The sequence below is a fragment of the Stegodyphus dumicola genome, chromosome 8, assembly GCF_044657685.1.
Source record: "Stegodyphus dumicola isolate Sdum_Otavi_A_Nest chromosome 8, ASM4465768v1".
NCBI classification, from domain to species: Eukaryota; Metazoa; Arthropoda; class Arachnida; order Araneae; family Eresidae; genus Stegodyphus; species Stegodyphus dumicola.
In genome coordinates, this window is record NC_140775.1 from 91873344 (window position 1) to 91895975 (window position 22632).

At 32.3% G+C, this 22632-nt stretch overlaps 2 protein-coding genes across 2 annotated transcripts in view; one reads left to right on the plus strand and one right to left on the minus strand.

Annotated features, from left to right (window-relative positions):
* Positions 1–18402, minus strand: part of LOC118194231 (ubiquitin carboxyl-terminal hydrolase 15-like) — a 103456-nt gene extending 85054 nt beyond the window's left edge. The window contains exons 1-2 of the mRNA XM_085822124.1: positions 18247–18402; positions 3288–3415 (exon numbers count right to left, since the gene is read on the minus strand). Of these exons, the coding sequence (XP_085678250.1) occupies positions 3288–3415; positions 18247–18341 (223 nt within the window). The 5' untranslated portion in view covers positions 18342–18402. The remainder of the gene's footprint in view (positions 1–3287; positions 3416–18246) is intronic.
* A 70-nt stretch (positions 18403–18472) lies between these two features.
* The window catches only part of LOC118194229 (uncharacterized), a 164655-nt gene continuing 160495 nt past the window's right edge, over positions 18473–22632 (plus strand). The window contains exon 1 of the mRNA XM_035365446.2: positions 18473–18744. Within this exon, the coding sequence (XP_035221337.2) occupies positions 18646–18744 (99 nt within the window). The 5' untranslated portion in view covers positions 18473–18645. The remainder of the gene's footprint in view (positions 18745–22632) is intronic.

Here is a 22632-nt window from a genome sequence, read left to right on the forward strand (position 1 = left end):
CTCATCTAACGAGTCAATCCAGTTGACAGCTGGGCAACGAGTGCATCTCTCTTAGTGTATCATTGAGATAGTGTTGAGCTCCGGGAACGACTAAACCGAAGAGTTGGGAGCCGTGCTCTGTGTGTCATCGAGTGCATCGCAAGTTGTAGCGTGGAGAGTCTCGAGAGTACGTGGAGTTCCAAGAACGACCAAACAGAGTTGAAAGCTGTATTCTGGTGCTTTGCAGTGAAGCTGTCTCCACCGTGATAGCTTGATAATCTGAAAGCTATGTTGCTGATCGTGTCAGCGTGTTTACAAAAGCTTGTTTACAGTTCGATGACTGTAAACGAGATTTTGGAGCTGTCCTGATTAATACCGGCCAATAAAGTGTGTTTTGATACTTCATCCAGTATCGTCGTTATTCACTCCAAATCTACAAACCCTGTACGAATGTGAAAGAAAAAAATAATGTGACAACTGGCGTCAGAAAAAACACGTAACAATATATTATCATATAAAGTTTTAAAGAAAAAAAATCTTAAAAATATTTCTGCACAAAACGCTGCTGAACAATTAATTAATTAAAAACAAAAAGGGTGAATAATTTTGAACCAACTCATTCAATGACTTCAAATGAAATAAATTTAAAATTAGTACTACTTTGAAATGCATATTAAAAGAATATGTTTTTGTAAATAAAATTGAGTTGTTTTAAATCAAAAGTTCTGAAAACAGAAATACATAAAAACGGAAAAGGAATAAAATGAAATTACATAAAAAAATTTTTAATTACAAATTTCAAAACAGTACTAATTTTAAATTTATTTTCTTTTAAGGCCTTTAAACAGACTGGTTCAAAATTATTCACTATTTTTTGTCTTTATATATATATACATACACAGGATTTCTAATCCAGTATATATATAAGGTAAATTGATTTCTTTTTTTTTTTTCCCTTTTCCAAATTATTCACTTTTTTTACTACATATTTTGCTATAATAGAAATTTTTTCTAATTAATTTTATTCAGTTTTCTCAATTTAAAAATTTACAGTTTATCCAAATTAATTTCTTAGCACATTTTATACTTAGCTACTACACAAGTCAATATACATCTCAAAATTTTTGTTGCTCTTGTGCTAGATTTTAAGAACTAACATATTTTTTAGATCAAATTCTTATTTATTTTTTTTACATAGGTTAGATTACTACTGTTTTGTATATTTTTGGACATATCGTTTCTAAAGTTTAATCGATGGTAATACAAGGAAATCTACATGCAAAAAATTAATTGCAAAGTTTTTAAATACATTTGTAAAAAGAAATAAAATAAGAAACCAGGTTTTTACAACTTAAAAAACTTAAAACATAATATTCACCAGCTTTTGTCAAGGCATGTCGCTCAACATAGAACAGATTGTAAAATTCTATATGAAAACTATTTAGCAGATGACATAAATGGAAATACACTGTGACCCTAGATGAAGCATGGATTTACCTAAATGACTGCAACAAAAAAGTCTTATCAAAAACAATGAAAAAATGTACAAACCTGGTTCCATCAATACGAAGAAAGTTTCAGTTATGGGTTTATGATCATTGCAGGACTTCCTTACAATGGGGAGTTAATGACTTTCAAAGAGTGAAACTTCATTAAGACAACATAACAAGTCATACTTTAAAAAATACCACAGCATTTCCTTGAGAAGATGAAGACTGATATAGGTACTGCATATGTGCCTTTTCAGCCTGTTTCTGCAAAGTCCTTAGACATTTAATCTATGGACTACTGTGCCTCTAACAGAACTCTTCCTAAATGCAGACCCACAACTGATAAGCCCTGGAAAGTTATGGAACAGGAATGGAAATCAATAGCAATGGGAATCTTACAAAAAGCCCTTCTATCACAGAAATCACGATGCAAACTTTCCAGAAAAAGGTTATCAAACTGATCATTAAAAAAAAAAATAAATAAATAAATAAAAAAAAAATAAAAATAAAAAAATCAGATTTTATATTACGCTCAAAGGGCTTTTTTTAAAATGTTTTGTGTGTTACCTTTATTTATTAAATATCACATTTTTTGTACTTAAACCATAAAATTCAATTCAACAGCAATATCACAAAGTAATTTTAAAAGAGCACGTCTTTAGAATTTCCGATGCACAGTCATGCGCTGGAGATAAAAATGTTTTTATGTTATTCAAAATTTCAAGGTACTGTTGTTTTACCAGAATGCGAGAAACATACATACATTTATGCAGATTCTTCATTATTTAATTTCTTTAAATATAATACAGGGCAGAAATATTTGCTGGCAAGAGTTTAAAAAGTGATTTGCTGTTTACAGTGAATCAATGCAAAATGCCAAAACAAAATTAATAGTCCTGGTCAAACTGCACCTTTGGACTTTTAAAAAAATAAATAAATAAATAAATAAATAAAATCTTACATTTCAATCATTAATTTAGCGGCCCTCAAAAGTTTTAAAATATGTAAACACTGAATATATATGAAAGATTTTTATTAAGTATTTAGTAATAAGCAGTTCTGAGAATGTTGACATAAACTTGCATACTAATTATTCATGGCATAATTTGAAGAAATAACAATACATCAGTCTCATAAAGTGATATTTTATAAGCAAAAACTTCCATAAAATTAAACAAACCGGCATTAAATGGCAACTGCGCCAATACATTTAGCAAACTCAGACAGCCTTTTCTATAGCGAATATATTAAAGTGACAGGAAAAAGGGAATTACAAAGCAAGCCTTCCATTTTAAAGAAAAGTAAGGCTATTGCAATTTATCTGCAACAATTTCTAAAAATGAAAACAGATATAAATTCTAAGATTTTTGGCTCCCTAAAAGTATTTACATTAACTAATTCATATTTGAGAAGTGATTAAAAATATTTTCACTCAGAATTTCTGAAATATATTACATTCAAATAACACATACCTATACAATATTTCATAAAATATTGGTTCAAAATGCTTACATTAAAAACATGACACATGTAAGACACTTATAATAGTTATTTTTATAAATGTATATCACTTATAAAAATATATAAGTATATATATAATGAGATGGTCAGTCTATGAGAGATTCGTAAGAAATACAGTTTGTCAGCACTTCTAAGAATGTCATGAGTGCTGCAGTAAGAGTGTATGCTGCAATACATGTTACTCCCCCCCCCCAAAAAATTAAACATACAGGAATTTTAGAACTTTTGAGGGAAACAATTTACTTTTCAATTACTAATTTAAATCAAAACTCAAAACAGATTATTTTTTTAATATACCTCTCAGAAGAGGAGAATTATCAATAGGACCAGGATGTGTGGCTCTGTCACCAATATTTGAAGTCTCCCAGCTGTCATAACCAACATACTTTTTCCACTGCTTAAACCATTTGTTGTCAATCAAACACCTAAAATAGTAAACATATGTATCAACACAACACTTCAGAATATTTTTACACAGTTCCACAGACTATGACATCTTTTAACTACATTATATTAGATGCAATAGATTAAAATATACAAGAGGAGTCTAAATTACAGTTCATATTATAATACTTACATAGCTGTTTATTTTTCTTAGCTTTTGCCTCATATGCTATGTCTATTTATACTATAATCTGTCCTCATCTGCTTGAAATACTTCAAAATCACTTGTCAGCTTGTAATGCACCAGTGAATTTTTATTTCTCTGTCATTTATTTCAGATTGCAATCCTGATGCTCTGACTGGTAAGGTGCACAGAGAATTTACATAACAAACATGACACAACATCAGTACGAACATTAGCTAAATGTGCGCCTGGCACATAAAATATTTTCATAAAAAGAAAGTTACTTCATATTAAAAAAATATACATTCAATCACATTTAGGCCCATTAAATTTTTGGTGGAGTTTTCAGAAGTTGGCCTATTGTGAATATTCTTATAAAAAAAACTTCACAACGGGTGAAAATTTTTAGATGCATGCAAATTTCACAAAGTTCTTAAAAAGGGATAGCACTTTTTTTAACAGAATCTGAATGTTTTTATTCAGAAAAATACAGTAAATTCAATATCTAAGTTGATGGCAAATTAAAAAATCTGCTTCCTGGAACCAAAATTGGCTCAATTAAAACTGGCTGAAAAGATAACTTAACATTCTGTTAAACTAATACAGCCACCAGGTATGGGAATAAGTTCTAGTTTTTAGCAAACAGACTAAATTTGGATTTTTTTAACCACGGATTATACAAGTTTTTAAAAATGTGTACCCCACAGAAAAAATGGCAGCTAGTAAAAGGAAACTAATGAAATCAACATTCCTTATCATGTTGCTAAATAAAAGAATATGTATATGTGTGCATTCTGCTCAGGAAGGATTAATGTAACTGCGAAAAAAAGAGGGGGGGACAGTTCGATATCTCCTGTTCTACTGGGCCGATTGACGAAATTCAAACTTGAGTTTTTCTTATCTAGAAAGTGTGACTTAAAATATTTATTAGATTTATATATAGCATTATTTCAACATAGGTATTTTATCAGACTTTTTCTGAAATGACATGCCAATTTTTTTTTTCCATATTTCGATTCTACGACTCAAATTGTGCCAAACTGCCAAGTTTCGTAAAAATCACATAACTGGTTTTTAAAAAATTAGCTCTCAAAGTTTTAGCTCCTCAAGCTGTAAATTGAATTAGTATGTTTTAGCTGTAAATTGAATTGGATATATATTTATTAATATCTCTTTTTTTTAAATTAAATTTACTTGATTCCTTCATCCAGAATTCAAAATTTAGGCTTAATCTAAATATAATTCGTCACTTATTATTTATTTTAAATATTTGTATTTTTAAATATTTTTTATAAATTTTTGTATTATAACCTATCAAATTTTTAACATCCTCTTAAAATAAATGTATTTCTAGGCACACACCTAGAAAAAATAAAGTTTTTTTTAATGAAAATTTTCTAAGATATACATTAAGATATTCAAAATTACATATTGGTGCATTTTAAAATTTGGTATCTGAGCGATAATAATGACAAATGTGGTTTACGCACTTTGTTAAAATTATTTCAAAGTATGAAAGATGACTTTTTTTCCGGCCCGTCTGCAATGCAAAACAGGAAAGGAAAATTAGGTTGCTATAAATTAAGAAATTCAGCAAGTAAATTATTCTTGGCACAAACTAAAAAAAAAAGAACGGCAAGATAAATTTTTGAATTTCTAAAAAATTTCGCACCCAATTTTACAGAACTTAATATTTAGGCACAATTTGAGTCATAGAATCAAAATATGGAAAAAAAAAGGGCATGTGATTTCAGAAAAAGTCCAATTTTGTGTCAAAATACATATGTTAAAATGCTGCTAGATAAAAATCTAACATATATCCTAAGCCACACTTACGAGACATGAAAAAGGAAGTCGAATTTCGTCAATAGGCCCAGTGGAATAAAAGATATAGGACTAACCCCCTTTTTTTTGTGCAGTGTACATGCCAGAAAAAACTGTAAGCTAGTTTTATTTCAGTCTTACATTTCTGATTAGCCAGAGGAATAAGAAATTTCTTATTTGTACTGAAAATTGAAAACAATGAAACTTATCCTTTTCAGAATTTTTTGATGTAAGGGGGCACATTTTTTTCATCACTTTTGAATATAGCCTGAAATTTATTAAGTAATGGTGATGGTAATCTAAGGTGCAAAAGATGAGCCAAGCTTAAGGTTACATGTACACACAATAGATAATAAAAACACATCTAGTATTTTGTTATTCATGACCTTCTGAATGTTTCCAAAGTAGTCTCCAAGAGATTGGTGGCATACATAATCTTCCTAATTCACTGGTTCTCAAAACTTTAGTAACCCCATGCACCCATTTCATCACTGTTGATCATCCCCCTCTCCCCTTTCTCAAACTTAAAAAAAAAAAAAAAAAAAAAAAAATTATTATCTTTTAATGTGCTTTATTATGAAATTCCCCGGGAGAACTCATGTCCTAGTTCAAGAACTTGAATCCTTAAGATTCCTAACCTCTCATTCAGCATTGAGACTGCTCATACTGCCAGCACAGCACTCAGCTCCTGGTACTCTCACCAAAGTATATTTTTCTACGAGTTTTCACAGTCATCAATAATGAACACTTCCAACCTTCAAACTTTTGCCCCTTATCGTTTGATTTGCCAAACTGCTTATTTTATGACTTTTCATTCGTATTTCTTAATGCTAGTACTTGGATAAGGCTATACCCTGAATCCAAGAAAACCTGGATGATAATTCATCAATGAAGAACTTGAATCCTTTTTAGAAATAGTGTTTAAACACATCTGCAATTGTCTTTGAATGCAACATATGTTTGAACCTCGATAACTGATTTGAAGATCAATATATGAGGAAGTTATTTAAGAACAGAGTTAATTTTCAAATTTAAAAGGCTCACACTCTTGGGACACAACCTCTTCTTGAATAAATTCATTTGCCTACAAAGAGCCATCGGTCTACATTTTGGAAATGTTTTTCTATTAAAATGTTCTGCACAGAGAGACAAATGTCTGCATAATTCACAATCAACAATCATAGAGATCACCATGCATCTCGTATCTTAGTGTTCTTTAATAAGAGGATACTAAATGGTTCCTTTTTCACATAAGCATTTCATACTATATATTGTTTCTTAAGTCGCAATATTATCTGAAGTTGAACTTTCATTTCGGAAGCTACTTTGATATGCTGATAGAAGATCATGTTGGTTAGTAAAAATACATGTTCTTGTTAAGACAACAGACCTGGTGATTTACTGATCACATTTTATATCTGTATTCCAGGCGAATAAATACTGGCTGTGAGCATTAAAATCATCAATAACAAAAGGTTTTGGCAGCTTCTCCACAAGTTCATTCAATTCCTGTTTACTGATATGCACTGTTGGAGATAAACACAAAGAATATATTGAGACTAATATTTTAATATTTATTTCAATTGCTATTGTCTGGAGATATGCACTTAAAGAAAAACAAGAGGCTGAGGAGTTGTTTTAATTTAAAAGTGTTACATTGCAAGTACACACCAATTATATAAATTATAATTCCTGCAGACACTACACATCTGGAGTTCAGCTGGAGTATCTAATTTTACGAGTTTTCTGTGATACAATACACACAGAATTATGAGCATAGATCAGGTTTCTCATGTGGATAAAACTTAAATGGAAGTTGCAGCAGTTACTAGAAATGAGGGTGGCCATCATGTATGCTTATTCTACCAATCCTGCTTCTCATTTAATGCGGTAGCAAAAGTTTGAAATATCTTAAGCCATCTCTGAATCTATATCAGCACATGTGCTCTCAAATGAGCTGCTGCTCAGGCTTCTGGATTTTGTCTACTTCAGTTCAATTTTTTTTCATCTTCTTTGCATTGTTATTCTCCAGATGGTTTGGGTTTTTCCAATCTTGCTTGTCTGTTCAGCTGCTGCTTGGCACTTTGGAGCAGGAAACATGACAAATGTATAATGCCCTTGCCAGAATTCGAATTCTGGACCTTTCATCTGTTTAGATTCACTTCTTGGATGTTCTTTTGGCTTCGCTACAGCTAAAATTATATATTTGTTTATCAAAAAAAAATGACACTTTTAACAATTTGTCTTTTCAGTTACTTATGATCAGGAAGCAATAATTTTCATTGCAACTTAATTCAAGATTTATACAGTTTTTCATGGTGTGTCTTCAAACATGTTTAAATTTTCATGGTTTGCCCGAGTGAGTTTAGAGATCATAACTGAAAGAAATGAAATTATTTTGGACAAGAATAATCCATCCCACACAGACTCCAACAGCACAATATGGATGCTTGTAACAATACTAGGCAAGCCTATGTACTCTTTAAACACCCCTGAAGCAGCTTTCACACCGAGCAAATGATCCGATTACTTAGTTCCAAAACAAAATAGTTTGACAGACCTTAAATTATGTAGACATATTTTGAGATGCATGCATTATTGACATAAATTATAACAAAGGCATTATTATTGTTATTATCATTGTTAATACAGTCAAAAGTCTTTAATCCGGACTCGTCGGGACTTCGCAGATTCTGGATTATCGGATTTTACGGATTATAGATCATCAATTTAAATCTGGGAAGATGGCATGCCGAAATTATAAAATTAAAAATATGAAACCGTAATTTATGAAACAAAGAGCAATTATAATCTAAAGGGTATCAAAATTTACAAAAAAAGAAGCTTAATATTTATTTATTTACTTTATTAAACATTTCTTTCAACGCGCGCATGCGTACCTTACGCATAGCCGAAATTAGAAAATTGCAACCAGAAAACTATTTGATTTGTATTCGTGATATTTATAATGACGAGGAATTTGATTTAAATCATATCAAAGACGGAGTACATCGAGATTAAATACTACATTTAGTAAGGAATTATAAGGCGAATAAAATAAAAACATCTGCCCTGAAGATAACGATAGTGTTGACAGATCAACTTCCAGTTCATTGCACGCCGCAACGTCCCCCCCCCCCCCCGCGCAGAGCAGTGTGAAATTGATAAACAGATTTCGGAACGGTTAGATAAACAAAGGATATACCTTTATCCATTTTTTGTAGCAATTCGTTTTTTTCCACCTTTTGTTTGATGGACATCAAAACATGCTTTTGCTTTCTAGATAGATTCTTCGGCAGCTCTAGAATCAGAAATTCTATTTGACATAATCGAAAGTTCAAGCTCACTTTTATAAAATTGCTCTAACAGTCTGCAAAAAATAATAAGCCGGATACAGTTCAAAGATTAAGGAACAACGCAATCTGCAATATTAACTGAAATTGATAATTTTAGCTCAGCTTATACCGTCCAATATACATTAAACGTGCATGCGTAAAGGTATTATGAGCATGCATAAACGCCTATGCACATGTGTGAACGCATTATGCGTTGACGCATGCGCAGAAAGTTTGTAGCTTTGAGGTGCGGATTATAGATCATTCCGGATTATGGGTGTCCAGATTAACAACTTTTGACTATATTACTGAATGCATACACACAGCTTTGCTGCATGAAGTTACTTAATTTCATTATTTTTATTCACATCCAAAGTTTCACAATAAAAACTTCCAATTATAACATAATTCATATGATTCAATTCATTCATTACGTTTACATTCAAGTAAACATTTTCTAGAAACAAAACATAATAAAGTCCCATCATTTTTACTTAGAGAGAGTGTGGCAAATTTCCAAATTGGCTGTGTTGGTAACAAGCATAAAGTCCTGAACTTTGAATTCACTTTTAACATACTTGATTTCATGACATGAAAAATACTTCATTATTTTTTCATGACTTTGCATTTAAATGATTCAGTAAATCAGTAATTTCCCCATTTTCTGTCTGAAAGCATTGCACTTACTGCAATGAATATACTAGTTGACAATTTATGTTACCATACAATAATAACTACAACTTTCGTAATTCCAAGTGATTCTTAATAAGCCACCTTTCATTCATATGAACAAGGATATAAATTAAATATTATTGCTGTATTTTTTCTTGCATTTCTTTTAAAGGGAGTAAAATTTGGGACATGCCTCTTTCACAAAACAGCAAGTACTGGATTATTTTCAAGGCATGGGATGTTGCCGTCAAAAGAATACATCGTGTTTCAAAAAGAATACATGTATTGAAAGTGTTATTTTGTCCTAACTATCAATCACTGCTGCCATCATGTTTATTGAAAAACAAGACTAGTAATTTTGTTCAAATGCATTTTATTTGGCAAACTTATCTCCTTCAGGTTCAGTTACATGTTCTCAACAAATTACTAGCTTAGTAATCCCGCATTTGAAAAGTTCTTGTCCCTAAAGCCTTTTTTTTTTTTTTTGTCCTGCATGACATTATCTTGGATTCAGAACAATTGATAATGCAAACAGTTATCCACAGCCAAAACCAGGTGACAACTTCCCAACAGAGTGTGTTGATTACCTCCTTCATCACCTTTGCCATATGCAGTCTGGCATTCTCTTGAAGAATAACCACTCCTTTCCTACTGACTAGGGTTGGCTGCTTCTGATGCAAAGCGACCTTGCAACTATGTGAAGTACACCTCGGCTGTGATGATCTTGGCACTCTTTAGTCATTCAAACTGTACAATTTGGCGATGGTACACTAAACACAGATCACAGTAATAGGTTTCCTGACGCAAAACCTTAACGATTATATGAGCCAAAACATGCGGCTAATATTCTTAAGTACAAATAGGCATAAAACAAACAGACAAGATAAAACCACAATAGCATAAAATACAATGATAAAAATGATGTACAATGATAGCGATACAATGCTTAAAATATACAACTACACACACTTTATATAATCATCAGAGGTACAAAACAACAACACTAAAGCCAAACATAAGATATATTAAAATATATACTATACTATTAAAAAATTATGACAGGACATCAAGAAAATAAAGGAGAAGGAGTCTCAAACACGTGGTACTTATCAGCACTGCACGTGGTTATAACTGGAATTTTAATCAGAGTTGCACTGGCCACCTACTTTTACTGAGCCAGGCTATCTGTTTTTCTTGTCCTTTATGCTTGATCAGATAGCCTGGCTATGTAAAAGTAGGTGGCCAGTGCAACTCTGATTAAAAATCCAGTTATAACCACGTGCAGTGCTGATAAGGACCACGTGTTTCTGAGACTCCTTCTTTATTTTCTTCTTTCTAGGTATTTCTTTCTCTTGATGAGGAAGGACCTTTAGCTGTCCTCGAAATCGATCAGAGGCAAGTCACATTTCTTAAAATGTTTCAAACGAAGATTTTTAATACACGCTGTATTAAAAAATGGACATTGCAGGTATAAATGCTTTTATTATTAATCAATCAAATAACGACTAAGTGAATATGAACCGAAGAGCTTTTCTCAAAGATTTAGCATTAGAGCTTGTAAAAAACATGTCCTAAAAAGGGCTGCAATTCGCTCTTTCTCGAAAGAACTCAAAACTGGAGTAAAAAGGTTGGCAGGAATAGAAGATGCAGGCAGACCTTCACCCTAAGAAACTGTTTGTAAAAATTTGTTGTCACACTAGAGGATTGTTCAAAACGAGATTATTTGAATAATTAAACTCAGGTAGGAGGGGGGCGGAAAAAATATGTGTTATATTTTTTTAATATTCGTATTTAGAATCTATTCTTTGATATGAATAATTGTATGCCATTATATTGAGTTTTAAGGAAAAAAGCTAGTACAGCCTTTTCATATTCCTATAGTGCTTTATCAAACCACTTTGTATAAAAAACACTTATGTTTAAAATATATGTACATATGAAAACTAATTTTTCTAATATAAGAAATCATATATGTAGCTTATATAAGTTAGTAATTTTGCATAAATTTCGATTTTTATGGCTTACTTTAGGTAACCAGTTAGGAAATGTTTGCATAACTTAAAAGTAAGAGTAATCTCGAATTAAAACTGGAAAAAAGGTTTAACAGAATTCACAAAGCTATTAGTCATTTATACATTCATTTAAAACAAAGAAAATGCATTTATTTATATGTATACTCCAAAAAACAAACACTGGGGTAAAATGTGTCCCGCACGTATACTAACGTAGCACAGCGTGTGCTGAAGGGTTAAAGGGGATGACTCGGTGTGTCAGGTGAACTGCAGATTTGGCTACAATGTCTGCCAGCTTAATTTCCTTTTATACCCACATGTCCTGGAACTCAACAGTACAGGATGGCTGTTGGGTTATAACATATAACCACAACTTTTTAATTTAAGATTAAAGCTTAAAATGTCAACCACAATGGGATTCTGAGTATTGTAACATGTATTTAAGGATTTCAAAATGCTAAGAGAGCCTGTATATATAATGAACTAACTTTGAATAAATAATAAACAGCATTTAATTCTGAGGTGATGACAGAGCAGACGTCATACAGTCTTCAGTAAAAAAGGAGGCACTAACATGTCCTACTCCTTTCGACCCATCCCTATATATGGAAGCGTAACTAGTGTATTTGCGCCTGAGGTAAAAAAAAAAAGTTGTACAAAAACTTGTTAGTACTTTTCTTGCCTAAATGTTGGAAAATATCTAAAAGCCGAATCTGAGCATCCTCTCAAGGTGTGATTTCAAAATACTTTACTGGCTGGGTAATAGGATCTCTCTTATGGTATTTCTCGATTAGTGAGTTAACCCTTAGTAAGAAGTAAGGCACATGGGATGGTCTGGCCTCAAACAAGAACTTGTAACTATCATCAATGAAAGAAACATGGTTTGGGTGATCAGGAAGTGACAACACATTGAAATAGTAGCAGAGATAACTGCTCAAGCCTTAACTGCAGCTATGGTTCATGGCAGTCAACACAAAGACTTTGTACAGGAGATGTTCTAAACGCACAGGAAGATATACGCAAGGCCTGATGATGAACAGGATCTAATTTTATTAACATGGAAGGCCTTGCAGACCCATAAACAACCAAGTCATAATCTAGTTTGGAGCGTGTAAGTGCTCTATAGATTCGGAGTAACGAAGTACGGTCTGTGCCCCAGGAGGTGTTCGCCAGGACTTTTAAAAGGTACTCCACCGAACATCACTCCTAAAAATTTTACTTCACGTTCCACTATAATCAGTGATCCTTCAAGAAACAGCTCAAGCTCAGGATGGAGGCTGCGCTTCCTGCAAAAGTGTATGCATACAGTCTTCTGTTTAGAAAAACTAAATCCTTCTTTCTTTGATCACTGCTGAATCCTATTAAGAGCGATTTGCAATTGCCTCTCTACATATCTCATGTCTGCACCTTGACAGCAAATGTGAAGATCGTCAACATATAAGAAACCTGAAACTGCAGCAGGAAGTTCTTTTAGAACAGAGTTAATAAGCTGAACAAAGTAACACTTAATACACAAATCTGATGCACACCGTCTTCTTGACAGAATACATCTAATATAACAGAGCCAATCCTAACTTGAAAAGTCCATGCCTTGTCATATGCCTTTTCTATGTCGGAAAACACAGAGACGAGATGGCTCCTTTTGGAAACGTCGATTCGTAAAGTCTTTTGACTAAGACTTTACGAATTGACGTTTCCAAAAGGGGCATATTATCAATAGTCATTCTGCCTTTACAGAAACCACTTTGATATGGGGAAATTGCATTATTCTTTTCTAAATAATAGACCAAGCAACAGTTCACCATTTTCTCAAAAAGCTTCCAAATACAACCGGTAAGAGCGATGGATCTGGAGTTGGAGGGATTCTTTGGATCTTTCTCTGCCTTAGGTACAGAAATGACAATAGCTTTCTTCCATGCATTGGAAAAGTTATGCTCCTTCCACACCCGATTATACAAAGTGAGAAGGGTATTCAATGAAGGGCTCTGCTGACGCATCCTGAGGAAAGATGCTTCAGCATTTTGTAACTGATGTTATCTGGAACGGGGCAAGACCTATGTGTCTGAAATAAAGCTCTCCTTAACAGGGAAAATTCACAATTGTAAGGCTCTGAGTTGGCAGAGTTGAACTTAATGGGAAGATTTTCAGCATGTAGCTTCGCAAACATAAATGCTGGAGGATAACTGCAGCCATTAGACATGGCTGCAAAGGTTTTCCCAAGAAAGGAAGTATAATAGTAAATAACTATCTAAGATTGATGTTTTAATTTAGATGAAAGGTTAATTTCATATAATACTTTTTTATTATTATAATTTAAATGAAAAAGGCTAAACATGACTGAATGGAAGCATAAGAATAAATAACTATTTCAGATCATTATTATAATTTATATAAAAATTGCTAAACATAACTGAATGGATGCCTGCATCGCTATTTCGCTACCGACTTATCGCTAAAGCATAATTTCATCTCGTTGGTTGTTCAAGCATAATTTTCTATAATGAATGATGCCTTTCCTTTAAAAATATTCTCGGTAAAGTGATTGCTCACTTATTTGTTTGCTGCTTTTTACAAGTGTAAAAACTATTGGATTTTTGTCAATTTTCTTTTACTTTTTAAGTGAAAATAGGTCGATGTCTACATAGATAAAGCCAAGGGTGAGCGTAATGCCATTTTTGTGCAATTCTGTTATTTTTTTAAAGTGAAAATAGGTTGATGTGCACATGGATACAGACTATGTGCAATTCATAAAAATGTGTCAAACAGAGGATGATTCTGCACTTTACTCTAAATTCTATTGCCGACTTTTCGTCATGGGCAATTTCCAAATTGTTAAATCCATAGATATTAAAAAATGATATAAAAATTAAACTAGTATTTCAATGGCACCTTAAGAAATATAGAACTATATAAGCTTATGCAATCTGAAATCAGCGCATACACTAGATTTGGCGCGCTGTTAAATGGGCGCGTTTGCTAGATTTGGCGGCTTTGCACATACATTTTCACTGCAATTTTTTACGGTCCTCAAAATGGAATAGTACCAAACAAACAAATAACTTGAATTTTGATTTTTATTAAAAAATAAAATTTGTTTCGTAAATAAATTTTTCTTTATAAGGTGGGTCGCGAAAAATGTTATAATCTCGTATTGGGCCATGGTAAAAAAGTTTGGGAAATGCTGGGCTACGAGATATAGTTTCAATTAGAAGATGACCCAGCGAAGCCGCTCGATGTTTTTGGGCTCACCAGCACAAGACTGTATAAGTTTTTGTATCAAAAATGGTGATTTTTTGGAATTTCACCTGTTGTGTTTATCAGAACTACAAAACGAGGCAATGATTTCACTTCTTGAGAATTTGCATTTACATTTGTTTTCAATTTTTTACTTTTTACTTGAAATGTTTTCAGGTGCATTATGTCGAGTTGAGTTTTCCACAATGATTTGGACCCAGCAGCCCCGCCCACTACGGAGTCCAACAAAGGGGACACAGAAACCTGCACCAATATACGCAAGCTGAAGCCCCCACAGTCAGCTCTCCCAAAAGCTTATCCCCAAGCCACTGGTCCTTAAGGACAAGTGACCAGCCAACTGACACTAGCAGGGACAACTAAGTGGCTCCTGTTTCAATCTGAAGCAGAGGCCAAAGCAGTGTGTTGGGGACAGTACCTCGCAATTCAACTACCAGGACCCTCCTTTCCAGCCTTACGGGTCACAACGCACGGCAAAAGCGTAGGTAGTTTTCTCTTTGTGGGAAATTCGAAACAAAGGACTATGACAGAATCTCACTTTGAGCCCGAATCTCCGAAAAGGAAAACCAGAAGAGCGGAAGAAATGAAAATAGTAGAGAGAAAGAGAAATGAAAAGGAAGGAAGGAAAGATCACTAAGGCATCCAGGATTGTGACCTCCATCTTACCAAGAAAGTGATCCCTCAGAGGGCTAGGGTATCTTGGGATTGCCACACCCGTACTCATAGAAAGTAAGCCCCCGAAAGGCACTAAACACAGAATACCTTCTGTTAAATGTTTTGTTTGGGAGCAAAAACCACAGAACCAGGAGACGACCAATAATGCTTTCTTTTGTGGTCATTGCTTAATATATACTACTTATATATATTACTGCAATATCTGGTCCAAGAATGGGGCTTTCTTGTGACATGACAGCAATGAAGAGGAAATGGTGAGCCACTGGAGTTCAGTTTTCTCAGTTGAAACATGACGAACCTACTTACTGAGCTTCTATGTCTTCCCAAGGTTGTGCAGATGCAATCGAATAACTTCCTCTGACACTCCAAACTTTTGTAAAAGTTCCTTGCAGGTTTGATGTAAATTATGCTTGATGTCCTCCTTCAACAGGACTTCATTAATAGTGGATAGATGCCTAATAATTATACTAGAAGCTTTTATCTGATACAAATCCACCAAACAATTTTCAAGCTGTGAGCTCACTTGCTGATGCCGCTCCAAACACGTTTCATATTTTCTGACAAATTCTACTGCACTGCTGATCAGTTTTAACTCCTAAAATAAGCACAGCCATAAATCATAATTCAACATTGACATGTTCACTTTGGAATTGCAGTTCCTACAAAACTGCTTTTGACACACCTCACAATTCTGCATTGCCTGTCAGCTGATAGGAATATCTGAAGTCATCCCAACAGGGTGACTGACACCTTCTGCTTGAATTTCACTTTTAGCTGTAGTGTTACAAATGTTTTCGGATACTTGAACTAGTTAAGAATAAGATTTAGCCCCTTATAGGTGTCACAAGTTAACACTTTAATAACATATGCAAATGGGAAACTTATATTAACTGCATAACAATTAAGTTACATTCATTGTGATGAAACTCAGAAATAGCAGCTTGCAAAGCATTTGCAAGTTTAGAATAATTCTCAAGTTTAACCGAATTACTATTTACAATTATTACTCAAAAAAGTAATCTGCTCTTATTTAAACAATAAATAGAAATAATTAGTAATTTCAATTATAATATAAAATAATGAAGTTAGGTTATTTAGATATGGGAAAGCACATAAAGGCTAACTGCCTAAGGGTACAGATGCTCTGGATTTTTCAAGGAAACCTGTCTTATATTCATAATGCAATAACTAACCAATCTGCATGTATATAATAATGAGAGCTGTATTAATATTATACTTTTAGTACTGTTCTACGCAATTGAAAGAAATTTTTATTTGCAATATATACTAAACAGTATTCAAATACACTCGCACATACTTAATGTTATGAAATTTGTTTAAAAATTTTCAATGGAAGATCCTTCCCTATTTAAATCATTGGTTCCTTCAGGAAAACAGACATATATAGCTGTTCTCATTCTTTTTATCAATTTTCTCAGTTTACATAGTGTACATGTTACAATCTTTCGTATTCCTCTCTTTAAAATTTCTACCTATGTGATTATTACTAGTGATCAAAATATGCCAGGATTTTTCTGTCGAGATCACTTGAATCATAAAAATGTCATTCCAGCCATGATTGCATATACCATAAAAATAAGAGTAAGGTAGTGCAATCACAGGAACACTACATAATTGCTTACAAAGCACATCTGAGGTATTTTAATGAAATAATACCTATTATAAGCATACTAATTAAAATTCTTACAAAAGAAACTATCACAAAGAACACATGCACCAGCTAAGAGCACTACTGCACCACTCAGACACTTCTCCTGCTACTAAGTTTTATGAAGTAAAAAACAAGTAAATACAAAACACCATTGTGAGAAATAGAAAACTAATTTTTCTCACTATTCATGTTATGTTAGTATTTAAATTAAGAATATGAAGACATATAAATAACCAAATGCCACGTAATATTATTGGAATTTATTTTAACAAAGACACTAACTTATGTCCCTGCTGTTAAAGCATTAAATATTCTTTAGTGTACAATTCATACAGCCATAACTGCATATTAAATAAAATTTAAATAACGCACCACGATGCTTCAAGTAATCTAAAATGTAATTATCACTCTATTTAGAATTAACTCTTCTCTTTGGTTGGATATGTAGCTGGTGTTCATGCATTTGATATTCAATAACTTTCATTAATTCACTGGATGTATTTTCCTGTTAGTTTAAAGAGTTACATTGCAATAACAATTTTATACACATGTGTAGATGCCACTACATAAAATTTAGTTAAAATTCGCACCACATATTTTTCAGTTCAAAATAAACACAACTAAGTGCAAGTAAGCATAACACTATTTTTTAGTTCTACCAACGTTAATTTAAATCTAATTACAAGGTTAAACAGGAGAGTGCCTAAAATATTACTATACAGATAAATGTTATACTTACCATAAATAAAAACTATAAGCTACACATTTTGAGGAATAATGCAGCAATCCATAATAGAGAATACAACATAAAAGCAACTCTTGAGATATGACAGGCAGTTTCCTTTAAAGTGAACATATATCGTATTTAAAGTGCGTTATGTATGTATATGGGAGTATACTAAAAGAATAGTTTACACGTACATTTTGCACTGTCATGTGATAAAGCTAAAGAAGAAAACGTGGCAATTAATATTTTCCTCTGACGACAGCATGCTCTAGCAGCCAGCAGTTATGGCTGAATGATTGCTCTTGATTGTTAACAGATTTTACAATTAAATAGTATCAAAATAGTGCCATCTTTACTCAGATAAAGACTGCAAGTTTCTACAACGAATCAAATAACGCATGTTTAAATACTTTTTAGTTTAATTCAGAAATATATTGTAGGAAAAAAATTGATTTATCATTACTAGCCAATAAATGGAATTTTTATGGAATATTAATGATGAAAGGAACTAAATCTTACCAAATATCTCCTTTTTGAAGAACTTTTTTCGAAATATTAGCAATTTCATTCTTTTGAGTTTCTAATTCAGGCACAATCGACGCACATTCCGCCATTTTGCCGAAAAAAGAAGCAGAATGCAGTTACAGATATAGTTAGTGCTTCTGAGACTAGACTGAGATAAATGCGAAAACCGTCTGCAGAATTCGCTGATATTGACCAATCAAGACACAGCTACTTTTCTGTAGCATAGATTAGGTATTTCGGTATTTTTAATTATGACCTAAAGGATGTGGCAACAGTATAGTAACGCGTAGACTGAGTTTTCCATGTGAATTTTATTTTTGTCTAAATTTATAAACATGTTTTGTTTTGTATCCGAATTTAAAGACTATTGCGCATAAATATGAATGAGGTAAAATGACACTGAAAACTATTTTAAAGAATTTCTTAAACTATGCAGACACGTTGGAGGCTCAAAAAAAACTAGGCAAGGATCTCTACGAAGTTGATTTTCAGGTATTTGCAAGTCTTTTAAAAGAATTTTCTGTCGTGCTCTCATTTTCCATTTAGTATGTGTTAAAATTTTGGAAAATTATATCAGTAATTATGTTATAAGTAGATAATAGCTGTGTACAAGAGCAATCGTTTATAAAAGTTGTTTCATTTGAAAGATATCCGACTTTATTATGTTTATTTTTTTTTATTTATTTATTTATTTTATTTTATTTTTATTTATTTATTTATTTTTTTATTTTTTTATTATACATTTAGTCAAGAAGGTTTAGGGGCACAAGCAGCTTCCAGCCTTTTTATTGAAAAACAGTTAACATTTCATGTACTGCTTTATTTTTTCTTAATTTAAAGTTAGCTTCATACTGAGCAAAACATGTAAAACATTACAATAATACACTTAATTAAAAGATATGTACATTTTGTACTCTAAAAATGAAGTAAAAGTAAGACATTCCTGTAAAAAAGTAGTAGATAGCCAAATCAGAGAACACCTTTAAACTGTATTATGAAAGACACCGATTCTAATAATGCTATATTTTTATTTGCTAAACAAATTTCAAATCATAGATGGTAAACGACATTTTAATAAATTATCGAAATTTTATCATTTTATATAGTAATTCTACTGTAAAAATAACTTTGAAATGTTTAAAGACAACATCAGTGAAAAGGTATTTCATTGAACACAGAAGTGGATGGTAGGATATGTTTCTTTGCAGTTTTAAAATCAGTGTAATGATATTGCAGTTACTAAAAAATGCATTAGATATTTCAAATTGGTGGTGTTAAGCTGTAATGTGTGTTGTATTTAAATGAAGTATTTGAAGACAACTTTAGAATCCACTAAGCCATACATTAAGTGTCAGGAATAACAAAATGTTTCATCCCACCAGCGGCCCAGCCGTTGCTGAACACTGGGGTTGATCTTTACAATATGGTAACTGGTAATTTGGCGACATTTTGGAGGTGATAAAGTTTACTACCTGGGAATGTGAGCAGTACTCAGTTCCGATTACGCATTATTTTGCGTGAGGGAAATGAGAGATCATGGGATATGTCATGTGATATTAATGGACGGGTTTAATCCTAGTATCTGGTGCACACGGGATTTGGCGACTTTATGATGAGCAATAAAAACGGGACATATACGATGAGTAGTAAACGGATCATTCAAAGAATATATATAGTCATACGTAGTATATACTTTTACTCCAGAATTTTTACTTTTATTTGATATGTTACAGTTCATTTAATGTGATTTAACTTTTTTACAAAAATTTTTTGAAATTTAGACCATGTGAAGTAAGTGAATGATGAATTTTCCAGTATTTATGCCAAAGATTATTGCCAAAAAAGTTTTTATTAAAACTTCTGAAGTTCCTCATGATGTATTCGAAGTGAAATATATTAGATGTCTCACGATAGGTACTACTTAAAAGTGTGAAGATCCAAGATCCATACTTAGTATATAGTATATACATAGACGTTGTTTGGGTATATATATAGTGTATAGTATATACATAGACGTTGTTTGGGTATATATATAGTGTATAGTACATAGACGTTGTTTGGGTCATTTTTGGTGTTGGCGATAATTTTCAAAATCGCGCCAAGGCTGCACCGTATACTAGGATTTTACCAATGGACGAATTACGGTTCTTTAATCGGAAAAGGGGGGAAATCGGGAAAAAATGTGGAAATTTTGTATTTAGCTTTATTCTGTGTTGTGTGAAACAGTGTTGTTTTATTTTTGGATCCCATGGCCCTAACTAAAGTGAATTCGAAATGGGTATTTAGGCATTGTGATAAGGTAAAAAGGTGTGAAAGGGTAAATACTTTTTAGCGATCAGGTAATTTCATATATGTTCTTTTTACCGGGTTTAAAGATTGAGAAAATTGTCATGTATTTTCGTGAAATTTGTCTAATTTATGAGAAAAAAGCAGTGTACATGGATATAGTGAAGAGTGTGCGCAATGCCATTTTTGTGCAATTCTGGGATTTTTTTTAAGTAAAAATAAGTCGACGTGTACATGCTTTAGTGATATTTTAATTAAATGATAGTTATTTTGTGAATTTTATGTTTGTAGGAATTTGGTATACGTTTAAGTTGAAATAAACGTGCATGGAAATAATTTAAATATTTGATACTAAGTATTTGTAATGCTTGCGGTATGAATTTGTTGGTGACGTGTATAATGTAATAGATGATTTAGATGTAAAAGTTTTTGGATGTTTTATTTATTTTATATGTGGAAATGTTCATATTTGTAAAGGGTAAATACTTTTTCGCGATCAGGTAATTTCATATATGTTCTTTTTACCGGGTTTAAAGATTGAGAAAATTGTCATGTATTTTCGTGAAATTTTTCTAATTTATGAGAAAAAAGCAGTGTACATGGATATAGTGAAGAGTGTGCGCAATGCCATTTTTGTGCAATTCTGGGATGTTTTTTTGGTTGATCTTTGGATTATGGTAACTTGGCGATATTTTGGCGAAAATTAGGTGACCAACTCTGCTACAGTAACACGAAGTAAAGACATGTTTCTTTTCTTTTTATTTACTGAACACTTTTTCCAACAATCTACTAGCCGAATTACACTTATGCTAGAAATTTTATCTAACAAAACTGCTTAATCATGACAAATATTCACTAAAAAATTGGGAAAAAGTGCACAATAGCAAACTCCTTGCGCGTTTTTCAGAATAACAGGGAAAACTCAGATAACCGGCATTTGGCGTAATTTTTTCCACCATCTTGAATCGGTGAAAATTGCCAAATCCTCGGAAGGATTTTTTTGACGCCAAGAGGGAAATGACGTGAAAAGACGCTTTACAAAATTTCCCTCTTGAGCCCGATATAGGGAAGAAACCCGTGCTAGGCGAAAATCGCCTGAGGCTAAATACAGTAACGAGTTTGCGTTATAAAAAGGTAAACAATGCACATAGAACTAATTTAGTTATTGATGTGGTGAAGTTAATCTTCATACTTTTTTCACCTTAGTATTTTAGATTATGATATATATAACTCCAACATTATTACTGTTTATACTTCTCTTTTTAATTCTGACCATTAATTTCTACAATTATCCACAATAATAGTTAAATATGTTTAAAAATATGGTCTTCATATAAATGCAGTAAAGATCATGCAAATGGAATATTTATCACGTAAGTAACGTTAAAAATTTTAAAAGATCAAATATACATGAATTTACTATTTTAAAAAAAATAAAACTTTCAGTTCACACATTACAAAAGAAATGTAATTCTGAATTGCATAACTGCAGGGAAACAAGATTTCGGGTTTTCATCCGCAGAGAACCCGTTGGCGCTTCGGGAAAGAACCCTTTGGCGCCGTTGCAGTTTTACTCAGGATGAGCCGAGCCGTAAGCGTGATATTTTGTAAACATGGTTTTTAGTGATGTAAATTCAAGTTAGCAGACAATGGTAGTAAAAATTCACAGATAATAAGTATGTAGATATAAAACTAACAGGTTAAACGTGATATACGAAAATAAATTTCTATTAAATTCAAGTTAGCACAGAAAACAATGTATTAAACATAACGAAGTAAAAATTCATTTAAAAAATAACAATTAGTATTCTTATGCTTACGTTTACTATATACTTATATGTATTTTCTCTAATTCATATAGAATACTAATATTTCTATTACAAATATCTTTTTTCACTATTAAGTACTTTGCCTGTTGATACATAAAATTGATGTATTTCGGTAAGAGCCATGCCCATGTAATAAATTAATGAAGGCATGACCTTCAATATATCCATTTTACATAGTTTTAAGTATTTTTTTTTTTCAAGTTACTTGCATACAGCTTAAAGCATTTTACGTTGAAACAAATACCTATCCTTTTTCATAATATAT